The following is a 26,703-nucleotide window of genomic DNA, read 5'->3' as shown; positions in this document are numbered from 1 at the left end:
CAGCAGCAGCAGCAGCACCTTCAGCAGCAGCACCTCCAGTCCGTGTGCCCTTACCTCGCCAGCCACGCATTTTTGCTCCAAGGATCTATTTGGACAAGCTGCGGGATTCTGATGTCAGGAGGAAGTTCCGGCTCGAGCGAGGAACTATTCTACACCTCTACCAGCTCATAGCAGAGAAAATTGACCCGGACACACAGCGCGGCCATGCGGTGCCCGGCATGGCCAGATTGCTGGCCACTTTGTATATTTTAGGGCGTGGCAGCTTCCAAGCCACTTCGGGAAGTATCATGGGCATTAGCCAGCCCACAGTTTCAAGGGTGTTCATGTTGGTCATTAATGCCATAGTGGATATAGTGCCCAATTTTATCCACTGGCCACAGAATGAAAATGAGTGGAATGAAGTCAAGTTGGGTTTCTACCGGCGGGCACACATGCCGCAAATCCTAGGGGCAATCGATGGCACCCACATAGCCATTAGGCCCCCAAGGAGCCACGAAAGTGAATACCGGAACCGCAAGCAGTACCACTCTGTGAACGTCCAATTAGTGTGTGACGCCAAACAGCGCATCATGAGTGTCAACACTGGTCACCCAGGGTCGTGCCATGATTCCAGTATGTTAAGAACAAGTACTCTGTACGAGGTGTTTGAAAGTGGACAAATGCCCGAAGGGTGGCTTATTGGTAAAGTATTTTGTCTTAACAACATAAACTGTAAGATTACATAGACATAGGAATAAGCTACATCGGTGTACACCCTGATTTAAGCAAAGCCTACCTAAAATGGATGTGTTATTAGTTGTCAGGCTGTTCACACACAACCAGATCAGCAGCTTAGCAGCTCACAAAAGAAAGATTTGCAAAGTTGTCTTTGAGTCCAATGAAGGTGGTTAACCAATGTGTAAATGGTGTCCTCTAGCCACCCAAAGAAAACCTACAAATGATTCCAATGGTATTGCCATATCCCCAAAGTACTTTGCATAAGTGAGTCAATATTGGTTTCCTCACTCTAGTTGCAGATATATTCCAGAAGTAAGACCTAGGCTAATGTAATAGGAACAGAATAGGGGCCAAGTTGTAACTTGCAAGAGAAACCCACCACTTTGTGTGTCCTTTTTCCCATTTGTATTAGTGATTTAGGCAGTTAGACAGAGTTGAGATGTTTCATATGATTTTTTGCAAACAGACGAGCAGGTTGTTTAGTAAAATGCCTAATTGTCTCCCATTTTGAGGAGTCATCTAAAGTCACATGATATGAATAACTAATGTATATTTTTCTTATTTTTCAGGGGATGCTGGTTACCCGCAGCTGACGTGGCTGATGGCTCCAATCAGGTACCCCCAGGGCCCAGCAGAGAGGAATTACAACAGGGCCTTGCGGAGAAGCCGGAGTATCATTGAGTTGACCATAGGTCTTCTCAAGTCCCGGTTTCTCTGCTTGGCCCGGCCTGGGGGTGAACTCCTGTACTCTCCTACAAAGGCTTCCAAGATCATCCTGGCGTGCTGCGTGTTGCACAACATGTGCGTTGCCCGGGATGATTCTTGGGAGCTGACGGAGGAGAGGGAGCCAGAGGTCCGTCAGCCGGCGGCCCCCAGGCGGCGGAGCACCGCTGCCGGTATGGCCACCCGGAATACCCTGGTTGCTAGCCACTTTACATGTAAGTACTGTAACCGGTCAAGATAGGGCATGTGTATTAATTAGCTAGTTAGCAGAGGTGCCACTCACAGGGAGACAGAGGGTGATTATCATCTGCCAATGACACTTGCCATTGTAGATAAAGTGTAGTCAACATTGGTAAAATTGTGTTACTTGAGCAAAAACATGCACCTCTAACCATAAACATGTTGGTATTGTGAATAGTGTAAAGGGCTGAGAAGAGCTGGCAGGTGTTTATTTGTGTCTATGCCACCTGTGTAGTTATTGATAACATGAACGGCTGCTTGGTATCTTATGGTGTTGTAATTTTCCAGAACATCAACATCTTGGAATCATGGCACGTACCATGGGAAGCCTGTGGTGATGGGCTGTCTGGCGTCACAGGTGTGTATTCAAATGTTTACATTAATGATTTCTGGTTTGTGTAAGTTGGCATAAAATGTGTTATTTCACTCGTGATGTCGAAATTAAATGAAGTTCAGAATGAAGCAAACAGGCATTAAGATGTGATTTTCATAATGAAATGTCTTATCCTTTGTTTTATTTTTCCAGGAGTGGTACTGCTTGCGGGTGTAGGTGGTAGAAACCCACCTTGATGGACTCCACTCATTTTCTTTTGTGGTCAGTGGATATTTGGTAAGGCACATGGCCAATGACCAACATGAACACCCTGGAACTTCGAAAGTGGCTTGGAAGCTGCCCAGCAACCTTGCCATGCCTGTCCCCTATGAGCTGGTAGAGGTGCAGAATGGATTCTGAACTCTGCCGGAAGTTGTGGAAGACATCAGAATCCCGTAGCCATGGAGCAAAGATCGTGGTCTGGCGCTGTAAAGGCACACGGACTGGAGAGTGACAATATTCTTTTGCTGCATCCCTCCTTCTGCTGTCATTCTCAAATAAATAAATACATTAGAATTGAACATGTGTTTTTTTGTTTTGTGTGGGTGCCTACAGACAAAAGGGCCATCCACACTGTAAGATTTAGAGAAGACTTTATCCTTCCGATTGACATTTTCTATGTAGTGCAAGGGCCTGCCTGATTGCATCCAAATTGAAAGTGTTGAGGTTTGAGCTTCTATTATATGGTTTGGTTAAGTCTACAGGAAAAAGTCTAGACAAATTGTTAGTGTATGGCCCATTAAGCTGCCAAGGCCGGAGTTTTGCACTTTGCATGCTGCTTGTACTGGTGATGTGAGGGGTTGTAATGTAGAGTAGGGATGTGACAGTGTTGTGTTGAGGTGTGAGGCAAATGTAGTGTTGGACTATGAGGGCCTGTGTTGTTGAAATATGGAGAGAGTCCAATATCAGACACCTATGTTTATTGGTCAAGAAATTGTAAGAACCATGGTAAATATGTAAAGAATTGCATCTCGATAAAACTAGGACCACACTCATAAAATCAAAATTGTGTTGTTTCCATTGATGTGCTTGAAATTTGGGTAGGACACCCCCCTCCCCCCCCAAATTCAAGATAGTTTAAAAAAACTGTTTAAAAAAATGAGAGTGAAAAGAGATCCCAAGTGTAGTGATGTGATTTGAACCCATGACGTTGTGAACTGCAGTGAAGTTGCAAAGCACTTAGCTATTGTGCAGAATAAAGCTGTATGGTGGAAAAAATGGAGTGTGTTAAGGCTAAAAAGCACATATAGCTAAAGAACTAAACATTGTATGGAATGTGGGAAGAAGACCATGGTAAAATTGTGAGGTTTCATCTTGCCCTGAAGTAGGGTAGGGGTTTGGTCACTTGCCTTTGGTACTTTCCTTCATAAGATCGATTCGACACACAGACAAGATCAAAAAAACACTTAAAATGGTGTAAGCTTGCAAGCGCTTCTGAGTGTAACATTATTTAGCAATATATATGATGTAATCCGTTCCATTTTAGCAATATAAACAAAAAAAGAAAATAAAAAAAGTAGGTGGAGATGGTAAGCCTCGAACCTACAGCAGAGGGAGATGAATTACAGACATGTGATGTGTGCACTAATCCACTAGCCCACATCGCTATGTGAAACTGCTATAAGCAGGAAGACATAAGTTTGCGAATTGGCGAAGCCGCGATCGTAAGTGAATCCCGCTGACGGCGGAATTCATTATTGCTGTTTTACTCGCCAATTCGCCGCAGCGCCAGTTAATTGATTTGAACGCGGCGAAACTGAAACACGTCATAGATGTTTGAAGCTGCAGTTTCTTTAAATCCGGCCCCCCGTGACAACACTTTTTGGGCACCAGTGACACCAATACAGTGATCTGTGCTAAAAAAAAAATGCACTGTCACTGTATATATTACACTGGCAATGAAGAGGTTAACACGAGGGGCGATCAAGGGGTTAAGTGTGCTCTCTCTCTTTTACTCCCTGACAGAAGAGTAGTCTGCCTTGTTTACATAGGCAGATCGCCATTCTGTCATTCAGCCGAACGATCGGCGGGTCCCGGCAGCCATCACGGCAATCGGACCCGCTGATTGCCTCCGCTGTGTCCAATCACAGCAGGAGTGGCACTCCGGCGGCACGCAGGCGCCCCCTACATCTCATGCACAAAATTACGTACATGTACGTGATTTTGCGCAGCAGGGCCGCCCTGCCGCAGTATATATGGGTGGTCCTAAACTGGTTAAATTGCTGTCAAATTACAGTTCCTTTTCTTTTTTTCTCTCCTCCTAACTACTTAACTCCATGGGTAGTTAGTACCCACTCTACTGACAAATATATTACAATGTTATCTGGACCCTGAAAAATCCTCTTGTAAAAAGTTGCTGATACTTGCTGTCCTACGGGTCCTATTACTCCATTTTTTTTTATGTTTGGACTTTATTGACACTTATGTTGTGTTCTGTACAAAACAAAATGCCTTCTTACCGAATGACTTCCTGACCCGTCCTTTACAACTGTCTCTACAGCCTACCATAGCAACAATTATTTTCAAGGACACCGATAACATTTTGTAACAGATGTTTCTTTATTTGATTTTCCTTTTTATTTTCATTATTGTCAACTGTTAGAAATATACAATAAAGAATTACAAAAAAACTAAATTGCAGCTCCCAGATTCCCCTAATTTATATCAGACCTTTATCCTAGATCAGCCTTTTTTAACCACCCTGGGCTGCCTTCTGGGTTCTTCAGAGGTGTCTTTGCAAAAAAATGCCCAAAAATTGCCCCAAATTGTCCAAAAAATTGTTAGCAAGCCACCGGGTGGATCAAACCTGCCATTTTATGTTACGCAAAGCCACAGGTTTTATTGGTGCAGCTGTACAACCATAGGCACTGTGCGGGCTGGCTGCTGGCATAACAACAAATTATTCCATAGGTGGATAAGGTGGACATCGGGCATCTTAGAACGTCCTTGTTTGCCACTCTCCATCGGCACTGGGGTCACATTACCTGAATGAGGCAGAGAGACTGAGAGAGAGAAGAAACACTGGAATACTAGTCAGTACTAGTATACAGAGGTATATTTCTAAAAATAAATCATCTTTATTGTTGGGTGTCCTATGTGTGTTGATACCACTGCATTAAGTAAAAATAATAGTTTATTTCTTTTACATTTTAGGATGGGGTGCCTTGAGATTGTGTATAATTTAAGAGGTAAATATGTGTTTATTCGTTTTTCACATGATAAAAAATACAGACAATAACCACAAAGAGACAAAGCTACCGTATGTTAGACAAGTATTACAAATGTACATGTCCATACAATCATGAATATTGCCTTATAAGGAAAATGGAGGACGGCACAAAACCAGGAACGGTGACATGGACATACATTACAAAGGGTGGGGATGATCCCATATAGACAATCAGATGATAAAGCACAACGCTCATCAGTCCATTTCCTCCTGTGATGTATGTTTTGCAATGATGTAAAATTACAATTGTTGGTGTTGTATCACATGTGTTATTCAATATAGATGATGTATCGTGTACCATATCTGAAATAGTGGCAAGTGGATCCTGAGGAAGCATTGATGATACACATTGATGATGCACATATGTGATTTAATAGAAACAAATGTTAATTAAAAAAATATATATTGTGATTAGATATGCAGAATAAATTTTTTTTAAAAATAATACTTATTTAGTTAATTGATTAATTTCAGGATTAGTTTAGTTTTCGCTTTGTTTTGTTTTATTTCGTTCATTTGTTTTCTAACAAATTCCACATTTTTGGAATTCGGATTGGTCGAAAAAATTATCAAATTCTGCATAAAGCTAGTTGTTAAGGAGCGGGCCAGAAAGCCTACCGCCGCATCCTTAGCAATTGATGACTCATCAGCTGTCAGCGGGCTTCCCCGCTGAGAGCTGAAATGCAAGCAAAAGAATGCCAGCCATAGAAAAAACAAAGAAATTAAACAGCGTAGGGTCCCCCTAATCCATACCAGGCCCTTATCCGAGCATGCAGCCTGGCAGGTCAGGAAAGGAGGGGGGACGAGTGAGGGGCCCCCCATCTCCTGAACCATAATGAGAACCCCATGCCAAAATTAAAAAAAAAAACAAACGTTGTGGGATCCCCCCAAAATCCATACTAGACCCTTATCTGAGCATGCAGCCTGGCAGGTCAGGAAAGGGAGGGGATGAGCGAGCAACCCCCCCTCCTGAACCATACTAGGCCACATGCCCCCATGGCAACATGGGGGAGGTGCTCTGGGACAGAGGGGGGCTCTTGGTAACATCACTGACCGGGGCAATGATGTCACAAGGGGACGGAGTCATCCGATGACATCATCGGATCACTTCGCACCTTCGCTATTTAAGAAATGTCAGCAGGAGGAGCAGGTAGTCGGCGGGAGCGTTTAACGAGGCCAGAGGGTTTCTTTTTCTTTTTTTCGGGTCTGGCGGTGCAGTGGGCAATGTGATTGACATTTTTCTTTTTTTAATAAAGGTATTGTCAAAAACTTGTCTTTATTCACTCTTTACACTTTTTTTGGTAAATGGGTAGGGGTACCCCCTACTCATTCACATAGGGGGGCTGGGATCTGGGGCCCCCTTGTTAAAGTGGGTGTTCTGTCTCAGCATCGATTGTACCTGTGACCCTCTTGTAGATACCCAGTCTGTAAGTGTGTGCAGCAGGTTGAATGATGGCTTTAACAGATAGTTTACTCAATGAATAAAGACTCCAGAGGTGTTCTCCAATGCTTCTTTATGCTTCAAGTTAGCAAAGGCATAAACATAGAGGCTTTTCCATAGGTAAATTTACAATGAAGTTACACAGCTTCCACACTCTGCAGTCTCCTCATAACAACTAAACAAAATGGCAGTTACAGCAGGAAAATGGAGATGGGAGAAACCATCTAGCCAGAAACAGCAGGGGTGCTAGGAAGATACCAATATCATAGCATAACGTAACATGTAATAACAACTGCTAGACAGTTAAAGCTGCGTGGCAGCACACTCCCCGCCTGGTATCGTGAGATACCACTACACAATTATTTTCCATAAACATACAATTAACATTGCATACAGTAGAATGCTATGTAGCCCTCTCCTCTAAGCTAACTATGCTAGAGATCTAAGTGACTCCTTCACATAACACTGAATCAGAATTTTTGGAAACAGGCATAATTAGGACTGTCTCAGTGACTGGTCTCAGGAAGGTTTTTGGGCTCCCGTCCTTTACAATCCTGACTTCCACACTTCGGACCTTTCCATCATCACTAGCAATGGCCTTTGAAATAACTCCAACTGGCCACTGGATCCGATTGGTTTGCTTTTCTTTTAGAAGAACCAGGTCTCCTTCCTTTAAGTTAGGCTTCTGGGTATGCCACTTTTTATGTCCTTGAAGAAGTGTGAGGTATTCCCTCCTCCATCTGTCCCAGAAACAATCTGCAAGGTATTTAGCATATCTCCATTGACGTTTATATATGTCCTTTTCCTCAAAGATGCTCTTTGGCGCTGGGATCTGTCCAATTTTCCAGCTCAATAATGCAGCTGGAGTTAAAACAGTTGGACATTCTGGGTCTGTGGATACAGCTGTCAGCGGTCTTGAGTTGATTATTGCTGCGACCTCAGCAAGGAATGTAGTAAGTACTTCATGGGTAAGACGTGAAGAACTCACATCAAGCAACATAGAATCCAGTATGCGCCTTGCCATCCCAATCATACGTTCCCATGCTCCGCCCATGTGTGAAGCGTGTGGTGGGTTGAATTTCCACTGGTTTGCAGTGGCGGAGAAGGTGGCCCTTGGAGGTGGCTCTGTCTGAGAAGCTCGCTCCCGCAGGGGTTTGTTAATGCTCTGGGATGCTCTCTCGCTATAATTGAACTGGTTGGTCAGTTTTCTCTCCTTCTTGTTCCTGGATGGTATTTCCTCACCTTCTGTCCATTCTTCACTAGCCTGAGCGTCAGACTTCCCATCTGTATCTTTGTCTCCTGGCTCTGTGGAGTCGTTGGTCTGAGTCTCTTCAATGACTCCCAACTTCGCCATCTGTCGCCGCGCTTTATCAGAGTCTTCGTTTAACATGTTTCCATCCAGGGAGAAGTGTACGGCCAGCTGGTCCACGATGCTAATGGGTTTGTAGGCCAGTTCCTTAAAATTGTACCTCACAATGTTCTGGGGGGCATGAGGGTTGTTTGCAGTCAGGATACGAGTGAATTCCTCCTTAAGTTCAGCCTCGCTGAGTTCCAGCTGGTCCGGAGGCTTAACCAGAGTCTTGGCCTGCATCCATTCATCAGCTCCATTCCCCATAACTGTGGAGTCATCTTCATCCTCCAAATTTCTTCTTGAGCAGATGTTGGAACTCAATGCTACAACTTCAGGCCGGATTTCCGGATCAGTATCTGGATCCTCCAGGTGGAAATCGATATCTTCTTCTGAGTTTGTAGAAGACTGGTCCATTAAAAACTTGGGTTCTGAAAACCAAATGGTTTGTGTGAGGACAAATGCTGGCACTAAAATCTTCTGCATGAATGCTAGAAAGTGCTCTCGCTTCTCAGGTTTGTTACGGAGAGTTTTCTTCAGTGCAGCAAATCTGGTTAAAGCTTGTTCTCGATTGTTAGGGAGAGTAAGCCTTGGTACTCGGAAGGGTACTGGAGCTACCCAATTGTTGGAATTGTCCTTGAAGAACTCTTCATCCGTAATCTTAATGAGCTCCTTGTCTTCGACTGAAGGAGCAATCTTGTTGTCATCACAAGTAGTCTGGTACACTGAATCACCAAAGTCCTTTTGAGAAGTGAGCTTGCAGTTAATGCTTTGGAGTGCTTGATATGGAACTTCGTTCTTAAAATCAAGTCTTTCCTTCACATAATAGTGCGATGGACATTTCATCAATTGACAGGTAACATTAGTTTTGTAGGAAGCTACATCCAAGAGCTTGTGAGATTGGTCTAAGCAGACTTCTCCTATTATCACCCATCCAAGATCGAGTTTCTGGGCCTGAGGAGCATCATCTGGACCGTTACATAACTCTCTTATTTTATGAACTCTAGGAATGTCTCTCCCTAGTAGAATCAAAATCTTAACATCCTTGTTAAGTGGTGGAATGTAGTTAGCAATGTGACTCAAATGAGGGTGATGAAGTGCAACCTCTGGTGTGGGGATTTCTTCTCTGTTGTTCGGTAGCTGATCACATTCGATTAGAGTTGGAAGAGGAAACTCTGTGTCCTCATATTCTGATGCAACTACGAAGCCATGGGCTCTTCTTCCAGAAGTATTGACCTTTCCTGCACATGTCTGCAAGGTATAGGACCAGGTCTCTCCTTGAATGTTGAATAGGTCAAAGAATTCTGTACTGGCCAATGAGCGATTGCTCTGATCATCGAGTATGGCATACATTTTTATGGACATCCTTCAGGAAAAACTCTTACAAGACATATCTTGCTACAAGACTTGCTATGAAGCCCTTCTCCACATACCTCTGTACACCTTGTGGTTACGGGGTCGGCATATTGCTCAGTTCTCTCCCCGCCATCATCTGATGTAGTCTTGGGGTTGCTGCCGAGTGAAGGTTTCCTTTTGAACAGATCTGAATGAAGAGCGTCCACATGTTTGTCACTGTTGCAGAGAGAACATCTGATGGCGATCTTACAGTCTCTAGCTAAATGATCGGAGGATGCACAACACTTAAAACAGATATTATGCTCTTTGAGAAATGACTTGCGTTCTTCAATAGGCTTGTCCTTAAATGCACGACATTTGGAGAGAGAGTGTGGCGCATTATGAATAGGACACTGTTGATTAAGATTGCTAGCTTTGATGTCTGTAGCTAAGACGTTGGATGCTATCGCGGTCTTCCCCACTGCAATAGGATGCCTTAAATCCTTGAATTTACTGTTGGTGGCAATACCCCTTGAAGTACTTAAAGGAATGGTGGTTGTATCTGGATAGAAGAAGCTTGGGTCATTCTTGGATCTTGCAACCTTCCGCACGAACTCTGAAAAATAAGAAAAGGGAGGGAAGGAAACACGATGCTCATACTTATACTTTGATCCTACACTAGTCCACTTTCCCTGAAGATAACTAGGCAACTTTGCTACAATAGGATTTACGCCCTGAGCAGTGTCTAAATAGCTGAGACCTGGTAAACTAGGATCTAACTTAGCAATTTCAAGTTCTTGAAGGAGGTCACCTAACTCTCTAAGCTTATGATTGTCCTTAACAGAGATTTTAGGAAAGTCGTTAAGTCTCTGGAATAAGGCAGATTCAATGACTTCGGGGCTCCCATAGTCTTGTTCTAGACGTTCCCAGGCAGCATCAAGGCCTGCTTTAAAGTTATAAATGTAGACAGATTTAAGTCTCTTTACTTGTTCTGAAGATTGACGCCCCAACCACTTTATTAGTAAGTCAAGTTCTGCTTGAGGTTCAATGCCCAAGTTCTTGGTTACCGCCTTAAATGTAGATCTCCAACTCCTGTAGTTCTCTGGGCGGTCATCAAATCTAGACAGTCCAGTTGTAATCAACTCTCGTGGAATCATATACTTGCTGAACTCTGCAATGTCAGTGCTTTCAGTTTTTATAGCCACAGGGTCTACTGATGGTGCGCCGTCTTGGACCATGGTTGGTATCTGATGTTGGCTGGTAGGTAGAGAGAAAGGTGTTGCAGATGGGTTTAATTTAGGTAAGGGTCTGTCGTCTGAAGGTCTCTGAGCATTTGAAGTCAAAGAGAGCTGTATCAAAGGGGGTATAGAGTTCATTCTGTAGTCTTCTGCTGTGCCCTTGTAATCTCTATGCACATAGGGTTGTGGTGGCACATGAGCTGCGTAGGTTGATTCACTTGATTTTGTGACGTGCGGTAGTTGTGGAGGGTCTCTGTTAGTAGGTGTGTCTAGTTGACCAGCTTGCTTTGGCGACACATTGCCTTCTGATCCACTTGCTTGATGATTATGAGAAGAATCTCCAACTGTAGGTGGGACTGTATTGTCGTGGTTCTGAGTTAAGACAAACTGTAGGGTCCTTTCCACAGGGTCTTGAAAAGCAGCCAAGCTGGTACAAGCTGCTCCTTCTTCTTCCAATAGGGCTTGTTCCAAGACAGATAACTCTGCTAAAGCTACTTCCTTTTCTCTATTCTTCTGAAGAATTTCTAGCTGAGCCTCTGTTTCTGCTTGTATTCTTGCCTGAATGCGTTTAGCTTCTGCTTCCTTGCATTTAGCTTCTGCTTCCTTGCATTTAGCTTCTTCTTCCTTGCATTTAGCTTCTGCCTTGATGGCTGCTTCTTTTTCAGAGCAGGCGGCTTGAACCTGGGCTACTGCAACCCTTTGGCGAGCTTTGAGTATTTGGTCGCTCAGTATTGACCTTATAGAGCAGGACCGCAATGACTTAGAAGAAGATTTATGATATGAGCGGGCAGACCTAGAAGATTTTCCTGAGTGTCTTGAAGAAGCAGAGTTACAGGATATAGTCTCATATAGCTGTGCCAATCTCCCTTCTATCTGTGCCTTTGCTTCAAGATATGTACTATGCCTCTGCTGGTCATTAGAAGTAAAGTCCTTTAATTCCAATGCAGCTTCCTCTATGTTGGAATGTGACAATAGGGAATAGTACTTCTCAGAAAGTCTTTTATAATTCTCAAATGCCTTCTTAACCCTTGAGAGAGCAGTGTTCAATTGCTCAGAGTTGTAGCTAGTTACATTAGTGGCTGTTATACAACTTAAAGTCTTTTCCCATAATGCAGTCAAGTTACTAGATGTTTCTTCCTTACTTGCTTCATAAACCTCCCTTGCCTTCAAGGATGGGTGAGGGGCTCTGACAGGACGAGCAGAATGAAGTAAGGAGTCTGCTTTATCTTGACTAAATGCAGGTAACTCTGTGAGATCTCTGTCAGACATAATAAGTACTGTATTTCTGGTGTCTTGTTAGAAATCTGCCAGAGCTCAGCTCTGTAAGTAGTGACTTCTGTTATTAAGCAGGCTGGCTGAGGTATTTTTTGTTACAATAGTGGCTAGTGCTGGAACTAGTTCAAACTGGATCACCTCAGAAGGCTGTAACAGTAATGAAGCAGTAATAGGTGGCTGGTTTCATATGCAGAGTAATGCTTCTGGTGACTCACAGACAAGTTTGGTACTTACAGTTCTGAAGCTGTATATTACCATGGACATTTACTTCAAGTACTTTTTGGAACTGTACTCTCTGAAGCTGTGTATTCCTGGAAATTTACTTTTTGAAGCTGTGTACTCCTGTAAATTTACTTTTTGAAGCTGTGTACTCCTGTAAATTTACTTTTTGAAGCTGTGTACTCCTGTAAATTTACTGTTCTGTCTCAGCATCGATTGTACCTGTGACCCTCTTGTAGATACCCAGTCTGTAAGTGTGTGCAGCAGGTTGAATGATGGCTTTAACAGATAGTTTACTCAATGAATAAAGACTCCAGAGGTGTTCTCCAATGCTTCTTTATGCTTCAAGTTAGCAAAGGCATAAACATAGAGGCTTTTCCATAGGTAAATTTACAATGAAGTTACACAGCTTCCACACTCTGCAGTCTCCTCATAACAACTAAACAAAATGGCAGTTACAGCAGGAAAATGGAGATGGGAGAAACCATCTAGCCAGAAACAGCAGGGGTGCTAGGAAGATACCAATATCATAGCATAACGTAACATGTAATAACAACTGCTAGACAGTTAAAGCTGCGTGGCAGCACAGTGGGCTTTCAGATTCCAATAAGCCCCCCACTCGCAGACCCCCACAACCACTACCCAGGGTTGTGGGGAAGAGGCCCTTGTCCCCATTAACATAGGACAAGGTGCTTTAGCCTTCCTGCCCCAAGGCACTCCCCTATGTTGAGGGCAAGTGGAATGTGGCCTGGTATGGTTCAGGAGGGCGGACTGTCCTTGTTCCCCCCCTTTCCTGACCTGCCGGGCTGCATGCTTGGATAAGGGGCTGGTATGGATTTTGGGGGGACCCCCCTTTTTTTTATTTTGGCGTGGGGTTCCCCTTAAAATCCTTACCAGACCCGAAGGGCCTAGTATGGATTGGGAGGGACCCCACGCTGTTTTTTTTAGAAATTTTCTAGTGCCGGCATTTTTTTGTTTACATTTCAGCTCTCTGTGTGGAAGCCCGCTGACAGCTGATGAATCATCGGTTGTTAAGGACACAGCGGCTCACTTCCCAACCCACTCCTTAACAACCAGCTAATCTTCACACAGAATTGGAATTGGTAGATCATCTTTCGACCAATCTGAATTCGAATGGTTCAAAAATTTGGAATTCATTAGAAGACAAATAAAATAAATGAAATTAAACGAACTTCCACGAAATGCATTACTATTTCATTCAGAGATTCGGATACATCCAAATCTCTGAATAACCAAAAATTGGTCCAAATTTACATTCGGACCGAAACGAATTGCACATGTCTAACTGTGACTTGTTAGGTTGCTTTAACTGAAATATGCAGATCGAAACATCCCTTTGATCTGCAGCTGAATGAAAAAGAATGGCTGAAAATGTACCAATGTTATTTTGTGTCTAAACTGTTTGTATTTAAAAAAAAAGTGTTAAAACGGACTGTTTTTTGGCAGCAGCAGCTTTTACGGCAGATGTATCCACACAGCAACTCCGGGCTGTAATTCATATTTGATAATTGCCAGCAAGTGCTAGAAGGAGAGGGCATACTATATACACACAGAGCACTTTGACGAAGTTTCTTTGGGTGTGTGTTGTACTTTCAATATCCAAAGGCTTACTTTGGGCTTATTTAGTATTTACTAAATGAACTAGAGTGCAAATCCCTCCTATTTTAGCAGTTATGTATTTTAACCTCTAGAAGACTAAGCCTTTTTCTGATACGTGTTGCTTACAAGTTAAAATCAGTATTTTTCGCTAGTAAATCACTCAGAACCCCCAAACATTATATACATTTTTTTTAGCAGAGACACTAGAGAATAAAATGGTGGTTGTTGCAATATATCATGTCACACTGTATTTGCGCAACGATCTTTCAAATTAAATTTATTTGGGAAAAAATATACTTTCCTGAATTTAAAAAAAAAAACAGAAAAAGTTGCTAAATTTTTTTGGATAATGTAAAAGATGATGTTAGGCTGAGTAAAAAGATACCTAACATGTCATGATTTAAAATTGCACACACTGGTGGAATGGCGACGAACTACGATACTTACAAATCTTCAAAAAACGTTGAATGGTTACGAGTTTAAAGATCTAGTGCTAGAATTATTGCTCTCACTCTAACGAATGTGGCGAAACCTCACATGTGTGGCCTAAACACCATTTACATTTGCGGGCGCAACTTATGTATGTTTTCAAATCTGCCGCCTTCAAGGCTCCAGTTAACCAGAAGTGATGTCATGACATCGCTTCCAGGTTACTAGATCTAAGACTCGATCAAAGATGATTCTGGCTTTGTTCGGGTCTCCAGCCAGCCGGTGGGCATGTCGGCTGGTCGCTCGGGCGTCCCAGTGGGATAGGAGAAGCCAGGTGAGCCGCGGCAGGTGGCGGGAGGGAGGGGACGTCCCCTCTTGCTGCTTGTAATAACAAACGAGCGGCTGATTAGCAGCATCGATTGTTATTACGAGAAAGCCGACCGTCGGCTCAAAAAAAATGGTACCGGGGTGATGCCTGCAGCTGCAGGCATCACCCTGGTACATCCCCTTGAAGCAGAAGGCCGCATATTTGCATTACGTCGGCATGAAGGGGTTAATCAATAAAATGCTTTTTTTGCAAGCCGAATTCTTTAAACCGTTCTTTATCCTTTGCGATGCTCTTGGTAAAAATAGTCTTGAACCTACAAAACAGAACAGAAAAAGAACTGGTGCTTGATAGGTTTTAGGGCAACATTGTATTGTTTTATTCGCAGCTGTTATACAGTTCATTCCAACATTTAAAAATACTTCATGTGAGAATTGGGCCATCCTTCACAATTATAGTTACAAAATTCTGCAAACCAAGTGAGACAAAGAAAGATCACATAGAAAAACACAGCTGCCAAGTGTGGTTGCCAAATGCCCAGTGTTCATTTCTCTGTTCTTCATGTGCAGACAAAGGAGAATAAGCCTACAAAAGCCCCCTAAACACTCCCAACCACACTATACTTAGTTGCCAACATTTTGAAAGTAGTTTGTAGGAGTACTTTGCTAGTTAGCATCTATCTTGTCCTGTGCTACATATCGCTTGAGAAACCCAAATCACTATACAGTATATACAGTATTCAAAAAATAAAGGTAAATATACAGCAATCAGCCATAACTTTAAGGTCATTGTCAGGTAAAGTGAATACCATTGATTATTTCGTTACAGTGGCATATGAAAGTTGGCGTGATATATTAGGCAGCAAGTGATCATGCTGTCCACGAAACTGATGTGTTGAAAGCAGAAAAAAATGGGCATCACAGTTTGTTTCAAATGATGGCACATAGCCGCAGAGCAGTCAGGGTGCCCATGCTGACCTGTGTTCACACCTACAATGGGCATGTGAACATCTGGGCTGGACCATGGATTCATGGAAGAAGGTGGCCTGGTCTGATGAATTATGTTTTCTTTTGTACATCATAGGGATGTCCGGGTGCGTGTGCATCATTTAGCTGGAGAAGAGATAGTTCCAGGAAGCAGTATGGGAAGAAGATAAGCCAGTGGAGGCAGTGTGATGCTTTGGGCAATGTTCTGCTGGGAAAGCTTTGTTCCTGCCGGGAAACCTTTGGTCCTGCTATTCATGTGGATGTTACTTGGCACATGCCACCTACCTAAACATTGTTGCAACCCAAGTATACCCCTTCATGGGAGCGGTATTCCCTGATGGCAGTGGCCTCTTTCAATAGGATATTGTGCCCTGCCACACTGCAAAAATGGTTCAAGAATGGTTTGAGGAACACAACAATGAGTTTGAGGTGTTGACCTGGCCTTCAATTTTTCCAGATCTAAATCCAATTAAGCATCTGTGGAATGTGCTTGAAAAACAGGTCGGATCCATGGAGGCGCCACGTCGCAACTTACAGGACATAAAGGGACTGCTTGGCACCAGATACCACAGCATACATTAAGAGGTATGGTGGCATCCATGCCATGAGGGGTCAGGGTTGTTTTGGTGGCAAAAGGGGCTGTTTTGGCAACAAAAGGGGATCTCCTCAATTATAGGTGGGTCATCATAATGTTATGGCTGATTGGTGATTATCCCTCAATAGCCACAAAGGATAAAAATCTACTTTGCGTGCACCAAATGCCTTTGAAACACTAGATATTCCCTTGTGAAAGTAGCAGTGACATTCTTACTGGGCTGTTCATAGCCTGTGCAGAAAACAAAGCTGTGGAAGGGATCCAACAGCCCCAACCACTACAGGCGGCCTGCAGAAAACTACAGAAGGGGGTGGAGACATAATCAGTCACTCTGCACAAGGAGAGAGAGCAGCAGTGACCAGTCTTCATTACAGGAAGTTCCTGCACAGAGGCAAAGTTTCACACTGTTGTCAGGGCCACTGATAAGGCAGTACAGTCAGCCCTCCTGTACTGGTTAGTTCAAAAAGGGCCGAGCAGGAGGGCCAGCTGTACTGCCTTATTGCCTACTCTTGTGATTTACCCTTTTATACAAGGATCAGCATCTACACCAACACCCCCTGCTGTTTGGGCCCCCTCCCCATGTGCATTTTAGCGAAAAATATAATTTTCGGAGGGGCCGTAGACTGATTTCTAAGAGATGCCCTGCCTGTTGTAAAGCAGGATTCTCAAGGCCCTGCCTCATGAACTGCCACCCAGCTTATGAAGCATTCCATTGCACACAGTATGACATCAAGTGTGCACCTACCTGACAGCCACTACCCTATGACCTTCTTAAAGTGGAAGAAAAGCCCAAATCTAACTATTCTTAAAAATGTTCTTTCCCCCTTCACCTACCTATCCCACCCAACCTGTATAAAAATAATAAATAATCTTTTTAATACAGTTTAGGCAGGATAGGTACAAGGAGGGGGTAGGAAAGATATTTAAGAATAAATAGATTAGGCCTTTTCTTCCACTTTTAAGCTGAAGCCCTAGGAATAATATTTTTTGCATAATTACATTGGGCCAGCATGGCTCCATGCAAATATGCATATCTGACTACCAGAAGACCAGAATATTGTAAATTATTGTAGTAGCCTGATCTTCTAGGTTCTCTGTGAGCAGCTTCCCCTCTGCCACTCACTCAGCACCTTTGCCATTCCTATAGCGTCTTGTACAGTATTTTGTCAATGAGCACAATACGTTCTCTGACTGGAGAAAGTAGGGATCGCGATGTCACCACTCTTCATCTCCAACTCGGCCAATCAGTAAATACCTTGTATTGATTAAAAAAAACAAAATGCGTTCTATTAATGGTGTAGGTACTGAGCGAGTGCCCCCACCCCTGTGGTCGTGGTGCAGGGGAAAGCCTCTCGCCCAGAAGCCAGCCCAGATCAGGACCAAGATCAGAAGATCAGAGCTCTCAGTAGACTACTAGAGTGATTTTCAGTATCCCCAGCAGCTCCCCAGATAAGGATATTTATGGGTATGTATCCAAGCTGGCCCAACGTAGGTATGCAAAAATATAATTCCTGGAATTCAACTTTAAACTGTCTCTATTGGTCCTCTGGCTGAAGTAACCCCATTAGTAATCAGGGGGTTCTGTGATTTACATTACTATCAAGGGACAGAAAGTGAAGCAAGATCTAAATGTGTTACAGTTCATTCTTAAAGAAGATAAGAGTGAAAATCTCCCAATAGGGATTATTGTCCACTTGACACAAGTATGAGATTTCCCCTTGGTTTGTGGATCTTTCCTCTCTCTTCCTGTTGTGACTCTTGCACAAACAACTATAGGAACATGGCAGAGGTTCTAATGCTTCCCCACACTATCAAAAACTAGAAAAATATTTTAGCCATAGTTTTTTTTTTAAGGACCACAATGAACGTGTTAGTAAATCATATATTAAAATGCCCTACTTGTAAAGAAATAGCTTACCTTTGCATTCCATTGAATCATTTCTTTGCTCATCATGGTGGCTGGGAGTTCTTTGCATGAATAGGCTGTCAGTGACACTTTGAATAGGCCTTTTATAGTACTCACAGACCGCACCATTCTCTGGATTAAGGTTTGGAACATGTGGTTTCATGTTTTGAATTCTTTTTATTTCATTAACAACTGCCCTACAGGCTATACTAGGATTCCCTCTAAATGTTAAAACTCTCAGCTGGTGACTGGGATAAAAAACAACGCTCTAAATCAGCCTTTCTCAACCTTTTTACCCTACAGGACCCTTGAAATAATTTCCAGGTCTCAGGGAAAACCAATTCTTTAAGGGTCAATAGGAAAAATGACTCTTACATTGGTGGTCAGTTGGCCTTAGGTGGGTAGTCTGCCTTACATTAGTCGTCAAAAAGACACCCTTCCAGATAGAAAAAAAACAATGGTGTCATACTGCTGATTGACGTTCCTATGCAGGTACCATCAACTGGGAGGCCAAACATCCACAGATCAAGGATCCCCCAACAAGCTCTGGAGAAATCCTAACGTTTCATAGAGTCCTGATTGAGAATGGTTGCACTAAGGTTTTTCTACCATGGCGCAGCTCAAGACCGTCTACCTTCTTATCATCTATTCTTTATAGTCCCAGGAATTCTGCGGCTGAAAGCATTACTCGAGGTCCTATATTTCCTGGATATTGTAAGGTGGACTGCTATGGCAGAAATTACCTCTGTTCTAGCTCTGGTAGTAGGTAACTTGTACTCTGACATGTGTTCTGGCAAAAACTGCCTCTGCTTTTACTCTAGTAGTAGGTAGCCTGTATTCTGACATCTGTTCTGGCAGCCATGGTCTAGGTTCTAGCTCTAGTACTAAGTAGCCTGTACTCCTGAATGTGTTCTGGTAGAAATGGCTTTTATTCTAGTTCTAGTAGCAAGTGACCTGTACCTCAATGTCTGTTCTGGCAGAAACGGCCTCTGTTCTAACTCTATACAGACAGAGAAATTCCCCTATTTTTTGGGGACTTTTAAGGCACTTGAATTACAAAAATATATATGAGAAATGGAATGCGTAAAAACATAATTTATTGGTACATCAACATATAAAAAGAAGAGACATGGCTAACTAGGCTACTAATACACTAGCAGTGAAATGTATAAAAATATGATGAATCTTCCTCCACCCAACGTGTTTCAGAGAGTTCACGTCTCCTTCATCAGGGGTATGAGGAGTATCATATAGTCAATCAAGTGGTGTTGTATGTAGAAATGCCATGTTTCAGTGAAAAACAAAGTTTGAAAGAATCTGTAATCTTGCCCATCATATCATAATGTGCAATATCATTATGTTTCAGAGGCATAAAAGAGGAGAGAACGCCACCTATATGGAGGGAGCAGGTAGCACTAAGACCTTAGAGAGCCAACCCTTGGCCTTAATACAGGTCTGGAACATGTAGTCCTCAATATGGATGATATAGTGGGGCTTCTAGCTAGAGAACCTCATAGGTGATGATTGTGGTAAATCACCAGTTTTTGAGCATAGAGGATAAATGTCTAGTCCTCAGATTCCAAGCAGGGTATACTGTTCTAACTCTAGTAGTAGGTAGCCTGTACACTACACCTGTTCTTGCAGAAAGGGTCTCTGTTCTAGCTCTAATAATAGGTAACCTGTACCAGAGTACATGTGTTCTGGCAGAAATGTCCTCTGATCTAGCTCTAGTAGTAGGTAGCCTATACTCCGACATCTTGTAACGCTCCTGCGTTTTTAGTATAGGCTGGATTTGCAGCTGCAAAATCTCCACTCAGTAGTCATGTAGAGATGTGTTGAATACCAGATCCAACTCTCCAGGACTCATCACCGTGGGCCTGTCAGCTTCAACATACAGATATATATACACTCAATGAGATGTTCCTGGAGTGATAGGATGTATATGATAGTATGAAGGTGATGTGCTGAAGGGACAGGTGTGAACAGTGACAAGGATGGTAATCACTTGATAGGTTTGTATAGGAGAGTTCAAGATGGTATTTAGGAATGCAGATAGGTTAGTATCGAGTATGCTAACAGGTGGTGAGGACAGCAGATGACAATTACAGGATAGACTAACCCAGTGCAAGGATAGATAGTAGTAGACAGGAGAGCTAGCAATCTATGCAGCAGTGCAGATGATAGATGGTAGTAGGCTCAAGAGCTAGCAATCTATGTAACAGTGCAGATGATAGGATAGTATGGATAGGTAGTAACAGTTCGTAATGTGCATAGGTAGATAGTGCAATAAGGTTATGGAGGGTTCCCCTGCGGGGTACTTATCACTTGTAATGTTAGTAGTTTAGAGAGGTCCAGTAGATAAGGAATGATCCGGTAGCGAGATACAGGTATTAGTAGCGAGGTTCCGGTCTGCTCCAGGTAAAAGGGAATAGCTGGAGGTTCCGATCGAGAGACAGGCTTGAAAGCATGTGGATAACAAGGCAGGAAAGCAGGGTGAGATAGCCATAAGTAGAAGCAGTATTCCAAGAGTGATCGGGTAGCGAGATACAAGATCAGTGAGTGAAACAAGTCCAGGTAGCGAGATACATGAGCGAGTAACATCAGGTATGGCTGCTTCAGGCATGGCTTGATCGAACCAACCATGCGGTTGAACGAACAAATGCGGTTGAAATAGCCTGCGGCGCTCAGCAGTGACATCATCGTTCTTAAAGGTATATGCGTACCACCTGAAGAGAAAGGTGGGACGCATTACAGAGAAAGTGGTGATTAAGGGTACCGGAGGTACCAGAATCTTACACATCTGTTCTGGCAGAATGGCCTCTGTTCTTCTTCCAGTAGTAGATAGCATGTACTCTGATATCTTTTCAGGAAGAAATGGCCTTTGTTCTAGCTCTAGTAGTACGTAGCTTGTACTATGAAATCTTTTCTGGCAGAAACAGGCTCTGTTCTAAGTCTAGTGGAGGATAGCCTTTACTCCAACATCTATTCTGGTGAAATTACCTCTGTTCTCAGCTCTAGTAGTAAGTAGCCTCTACTGTCACATCTGTTCTGGCATAAAATGGCCTCTGTTGTAGCTCTAGAAATGTGTAGCCTGTACTGTGACATCTTTTTCTGGCTTAATAGCCTCTGTTCTAGCTCTAGTAATGTGTGGCCTATATTCTGATGTATGTTCTGGCAGCAATAGCCTCTGTTCTATCTCTAGTATTATGTAGACTTTGAAATATGTTCTGGCAGGAATTGCCTCTAAGTTTCTTCTGGTTGGAGAACAGGAGAGCATTCTAAATTCTTGTCTTTTACTTTCCATCTGGTACTGGTAATAAAGTCATCTCTGTTCTAAGAGCATACATATTCAAAGTATTTATGGCCCTGAGGATAATCTACATGGAATATGCAAAGAAAGCAGTTACCTTTGTGACATTTCCACAACATACACTATGTAGTAATCTAAAGGTGATTTATATCTAATCTGACTGCTTGAAGCTACAAAATGTCTTGGGCTGGGTTTACACTTATGCCAATTGGATGCCGGTTTCCCCGCATCCAATTCGCATGATAGGAGACTGTGACCGGCTCTCAATGAAACACATCTCCGGGGCGGCCACGGAGCGGATTGCACAAGGGTCCTGTGCGTCTTTGGCTCAGTTTCAGGTCAGAATTCAGGTAAAAATTTGTGCCTGAATTGTCCCTGAAAAAGGAGAACAGGGACGCACCGGACCCCTGCTGTGAGCCGCATCTGAATTCAGTGTGAACCCAGCCTTAACCTAAACTACCTCGATTAAGAAATAAAGCTTGCAATTTGATCCATATTTACTTTATTTTAACCACTTGCCGACCGCCGCACGACTATCTACGTCGGCGGTCAGCCCCTCACAGGCAAAGTGACGTAGGGCTACGTCACTAGCTTGTGAGGGTCTAGGGAGCGAGCGCGCGCCGCCGGAGGCGCGCTCCCGCGTGGTCACGGACCCCCCCGCGCGTGTGACCGGTGGACCCGATGTCCGCCGGCTACTCTGCGATCGGCGGGGGAGAGGGAGAAAGTCAGGCAGCTTGTGTAAACAAGCTGCCTGTCATTCTCCCCTCTGTATGAGAGATGATCATACGGATCTACTATGTAGATCCGTTGATCACTCTGCATACAGCTGAAGCCACAGCCAATCACAGTAAGAATCACGCCCCTAGGGACACACACAGCCCCTCCCTCTCAAATAAAGTTAACCCCTTCACTACCAGTGTATTTTTACAGTAACAGTGCATATATATAGCACTGATTACTGTAGAAATGTCACTGGTAACCCCAAAAGTGTCAAAAATGTCAGTCAAGGGTCCGATCTGTCCGCCGCAATGTCGCAGTACCGCAAAAAAAATCGCAGATCGCCGCCATTACGCGTTAAAAAAAAAAAACAACAAAAATGACAAAAATCTTTCCCTTAGTTAGTAAACGCAATAACTTTTGCGCAAACCAATCAAAATACGCTTTTTGCGATTTTTTTTACCAAACATAGGTAGCATAAAACAAATTGGCCGAAAATGTTAAAAAATTTAGATTTTTACATTTTTTGGGGGGGGGGGGGAATTTCATATAAAAAAAAGTGAAAAATATTGCTATTTTGCTATTTTTGCAAAATTTACGCTCTTTTTTTTGTTTATAGCGCGTGATCAAAAAATCACACAGGTGATCAAATACCGCCAAAAGAAAGCTCTGTTTGTGGGAAAAAAAGGACGCCAAATTCGTTTAGGTACAGCGTCGCACGACCGCGCAATTGTCCGTTAAAGTCACGCAGTGCCGAATCGCAAAATACCCCCTGGTCGTTTAGCAGCCAAATCCTCTGGGGCTTAAGTGGTTAAAGGATGGGATTTTTAGAACATTAATACTTGGAGATGTCTAAGATTAATATGTTATTGTTTTCTATTCAGCCAATTGTATTTCCAATTCTGGCCACGCATTGAGGACCAATTCACAAGTGTATAGTAAGAAAAATAATAGCAAATATAATGACAAATAGCTTTACCTGTAACTTTATGTTGTGTGACTGATTTGTTGCCTAAATATAATTATTATTATATAGAGTAATAATCTAACAACAGAAAGTGTGAAGGACTATTTAAAAAATGTGTACATTCTTTGACAAGAGAAGGACTTATCTCTAGTGATTTAAAATTGTCTCACTCTATCCATCATCCAAAGGTGTACCTGTAGCCGTAGCAGCCCATAATATTGCTAAGGAGCCCAGAGGCTGGGGGAGCCCAGTCTACTTTGGAAAGTGATTTTAAAATTGCTTACTCGTAGGTTGAGGCAGTGGCGGCCTGTGCATAGGGGGCGCCAGGGCGCCGCCCCCCCCTAAAAAAAGAAAAAAAATGTACAAAAAGAGCAATAACGTTTTCAAAAAAAAAATTGCGTTCGCCGGCCTATGTGGAGGCTGTGGGGGAGGGGGGGGTTTACGACCCAGAAGAGGCACCGATTGGCTGCCTTCTGGGGGCGTAACCTGGGCGCAGGGCACAGCACTAGGACACCCCCACTTTCGTGATATCCTGGCTGTGATTAGTCCAGTCTCCAGCCTGGACCAATCATCATCCAGGACATCCCGCTGACATCGCAATGGGGGCGGTGCCGGTGCGTGCATCAGTCACTCACTGTCACTGCCCGGTCACCTTCCCGCCGCCGCAGAGAGGAGTCTCGAGGAGAGGAGAAGCCGGCGCCGCTCACTTTCCCGCCGGTTCCCGCCGCAGAGAAGAGGAGAGGCCGAGATGAGGGAGAAGCCGCTCACCTTCCCGCCGCCGCAGAAGAGGACGAAGTATCGAGGAGGGGAAAAGCCGCCGCCGGGAGCCGAGCCGCCGCCAGGTAAGTGCATTGGATTGAAGGGAGCACGCACGATGGTCTCTGCATTGATTGATTGATGCAATGATGTGGGCACTCTGCAATCATTGGGGTACAATGCTGTGGCACTCTGCAATCATTGGGGTACAATGCTGTGGCACTCTGCAATCATTGGGGTACAATGCTGTGGGCACTCTGCAATCATTAGGGTACAATGCTGTGGGCACTCTGCAATCATTGGGGTACAATGCTGTGGGCACTCTGCAATCATTGGGGTACAATGCTGTGGCACTCTGCAATCATTGGGGTACAATGCTGTGGGCACTCTGCAATCATTGGGGTACAATGCTGTGGGCACTCTGCAATCATTGGGGTACAATGCTGTGGCACTCTGCAAACATTGGGGGACAATGCTGTGGCACTCTGCAATCATTGGGGTACAATGCTGTGGCACTCTGCAATCATTGGGGGACAATGCTGTGGGCACTCTGCAATCATTGGGGACAATGCTGTGGGCACTCTGCAATCATTGGGGATAATGCTGTGGCACTCTGCAATCATTGGGGTACAATGCTGTGGCACTCTGCAATCATTGGGGGACAATGCTGTGGGCACTCTGCAATCATTGGGGACAATGCTGTGGGCCCTCTGCAATCATTGGGGACAATGCTGTGGCACTCTGCAATCATTGGGGACAATGCTGTGGCGCTCTGCAGTGATTGGGGACAATGCTGTGGCGCTCTGCAGTGGTTGGGGACAATGCTGTGGCGCTCTGCAGTGATTGGGGACAATGCTGTGGCGCTCTGCATTGAAAGGGGCTCGCACGCTGAACTCTGCATTGATGGGGGCACGGAACATTGTTCATTGCATTGAAGGGGGCACAGCACAGTTGCATTGAAGGGGGCACGCACGCTGAACTCTGCATTGAAGGGGGCACAGAACAGTGTTCATTGCATTGAAGGGGGCACAGAACAGTGTTTATTGCATTGAAGGGGGCACAGCACAGTGTTTATTGCATTGAAGGGGTCACAGCACAGTGTTAATTGCATTGAAGGGGGCACAGCACATTGTTCATTGCATTGAAGGGGGCACAGCACAGTTGCATTGAAGGGGGCATGCACGCTGAACTCTGCATTGTGGGGGCACAGCACAGTGTTCATTGCATTGAAGGGGGCACAGCAAAGTGTTTATTGCATTGAAGGGGGCACAGCCCAGTGTTTATTGCATTGAAGGGGGCATAGCACATTGTTCATTGCATTGAAGGGGGCACAGCACAGTGTTCATTGCATTGAAGGGAGCACGCACGCTGATCTCTGCATTAAAGGGGGGCACGCACGCTGGTCTCTGCATTGAAAGGGGGCATGTACGCTGGTCACTGCATTGAAAGGGGGCATGTACGCTGGTCTCTGCATTGAAAGGGGGCATGTACGCTGGTCTCTGCATTGAAAGGGGGCATGTACGCTGGTCACTGCATTGAAAGGGGGCATGTACGCTGGTCTCTACATTGAAAGGGGGCATATACCATCTCCTGTACCATGACCTGTGACATGCCTATACCATATCTGTGCCATGCCTATACCATATCTGTGCCATGCCTATACCATCTCCTGTACCATCACCTATGCCATGCCTATACCATCACCTGTGCCATGCCTGTACCATGACTTCAAAGTCACGCAATTTTTTAACTGCGTTTTTTGACGCAAAGCAATACCTATTACATTTTTCTTTTTGCGCCCTCCCAAAAATGTTGAGCACCAGCCGCCACTGGGTTAAGGAGAGCCTACTTCTCTGTCCGTTGTTGGCACATTAATCCTGCTTAAGAACCAGTTTAGTTTAGGCTGACTGCAAAGCTCCTATCCTTTGGTACACAGAACTGGCTCAACACAGCAGCAATTGTTACAGTGCAAGGCAACGCAAAGAGAAAACTGAATCTCTGAACAGCCATCTCTGATTCTTATTTAGATTACCTGGTTACAACTTGTAATTATTCAATTTCAGTGAACAAGGAGTAGGAATAATACCTCTAGAGGAGTGCAATATAGGCTTCTTAAAAGTAGGAATCAACCGATATCATTTTTTCAAGGCCAATTTTTCAGTCAACCTTTAGGCCGATAGCCGATGCTAAGTGCCGATATTCTGCACATTTAAAATTTTTTTTTTTTTTTTTTTACACTATCCTTTTACATTTTTATTCACTTTTATTGCTGTCATAGCCACTTTACGACCGCCCGCCGCAGTTATACTGCGCAGATTGCCGTAGGTATACATCGGACACACGCAGGGAGCTAGGGGGTGAGCGCGCCTCCGCCCCTGCTCGTCAGCGGGAAAGCCGAAGCAGCTGGCAGGTGGCTCCGATTGCCGCCTGACACCCACGATCGTTCCCCACTGGGAGAGAGGAACGGTCAGCTGTTGTAAACACAGCTGACCGTTCTTCTCCCTGGAATGATCATAGAGCACCTGTGATCCTTCTATATAGGATCACAGGTCTCTATGATCATTTCACAAGCCACCCCCCCCCCCCCCCACAGTTGGAAACACGCCCCTAGGTACACATTTTACCCCTTGATCACCTACAGTGTTAACCCCTTCCCTGCCAGTGTCATTATTACAGTAACAGTGCATATTTTTATACACTGATTACTGTAGTAATGTCACTGGTACCCCCAAAAGTGTCAAAATGTCAGTCAAGGGTCCGATCTGTCCGCCGCAATGTCGCAGTCCCGCAAAAAAAAATCGCAGATCGCCGCCATTACTCGTTAAAAAAAAAATTACAAAAATCTTTCCCTTAGTTAGTAAACGCAATAACTTTTGGGCAAACCAATCAAAATACACTTATTGTGATTTTTTTTACCAAACATATGTAGCAGAAAACAAATTGGCCAAAAATGT

The 26,703-nt window shown here is 44.0% G+C and overlaps 1 protein-coding gene across 1 annotated transcript; it reads right to left on the bottom strand.

Annotated features, from left to right (window-relative positions):
• Nucleotides 1-9,988: 9,988 nt before the first annotated feature.
• LOC309544052 (uncharacterized protein) lies at nt 9,989-11,913 on the bottom strand (the record flags this gene model as incomplete). The annotated part of the gene is made up of 3 exons (XM_082276442.1): nt 9,989-10,022; nt 10,421-11,193; nt 11,281-11,913. 3 exons carry the CDS (start codon nt 11,911-11,913, stop codon nt 9,989-9,991), a joined length of 1,440 nt encoding a protein of 479 aa, XP_082132568.1.
• Nucleotides 11,914-26,703: the final 14,790 nt, after the last annotated feature.

This window comes from Pelophylax lessonae, assembly GCF_965119305.1.
Source record: "Pelophylax lessonae genome assembly, contig: HAP1_SCAFFOLD_730, whole genome shotgun sequence".
In the NCBI taxonomy this organism is placed as follows: Eukaryota; Metazoa; Chordata; class Amphibia; order Anura; family Ranidae; genus Pelophylax; species Pelophylax lessonae.
This window is presented reverse-complemented; position numbering and strand designations above follow the sequence as displayed.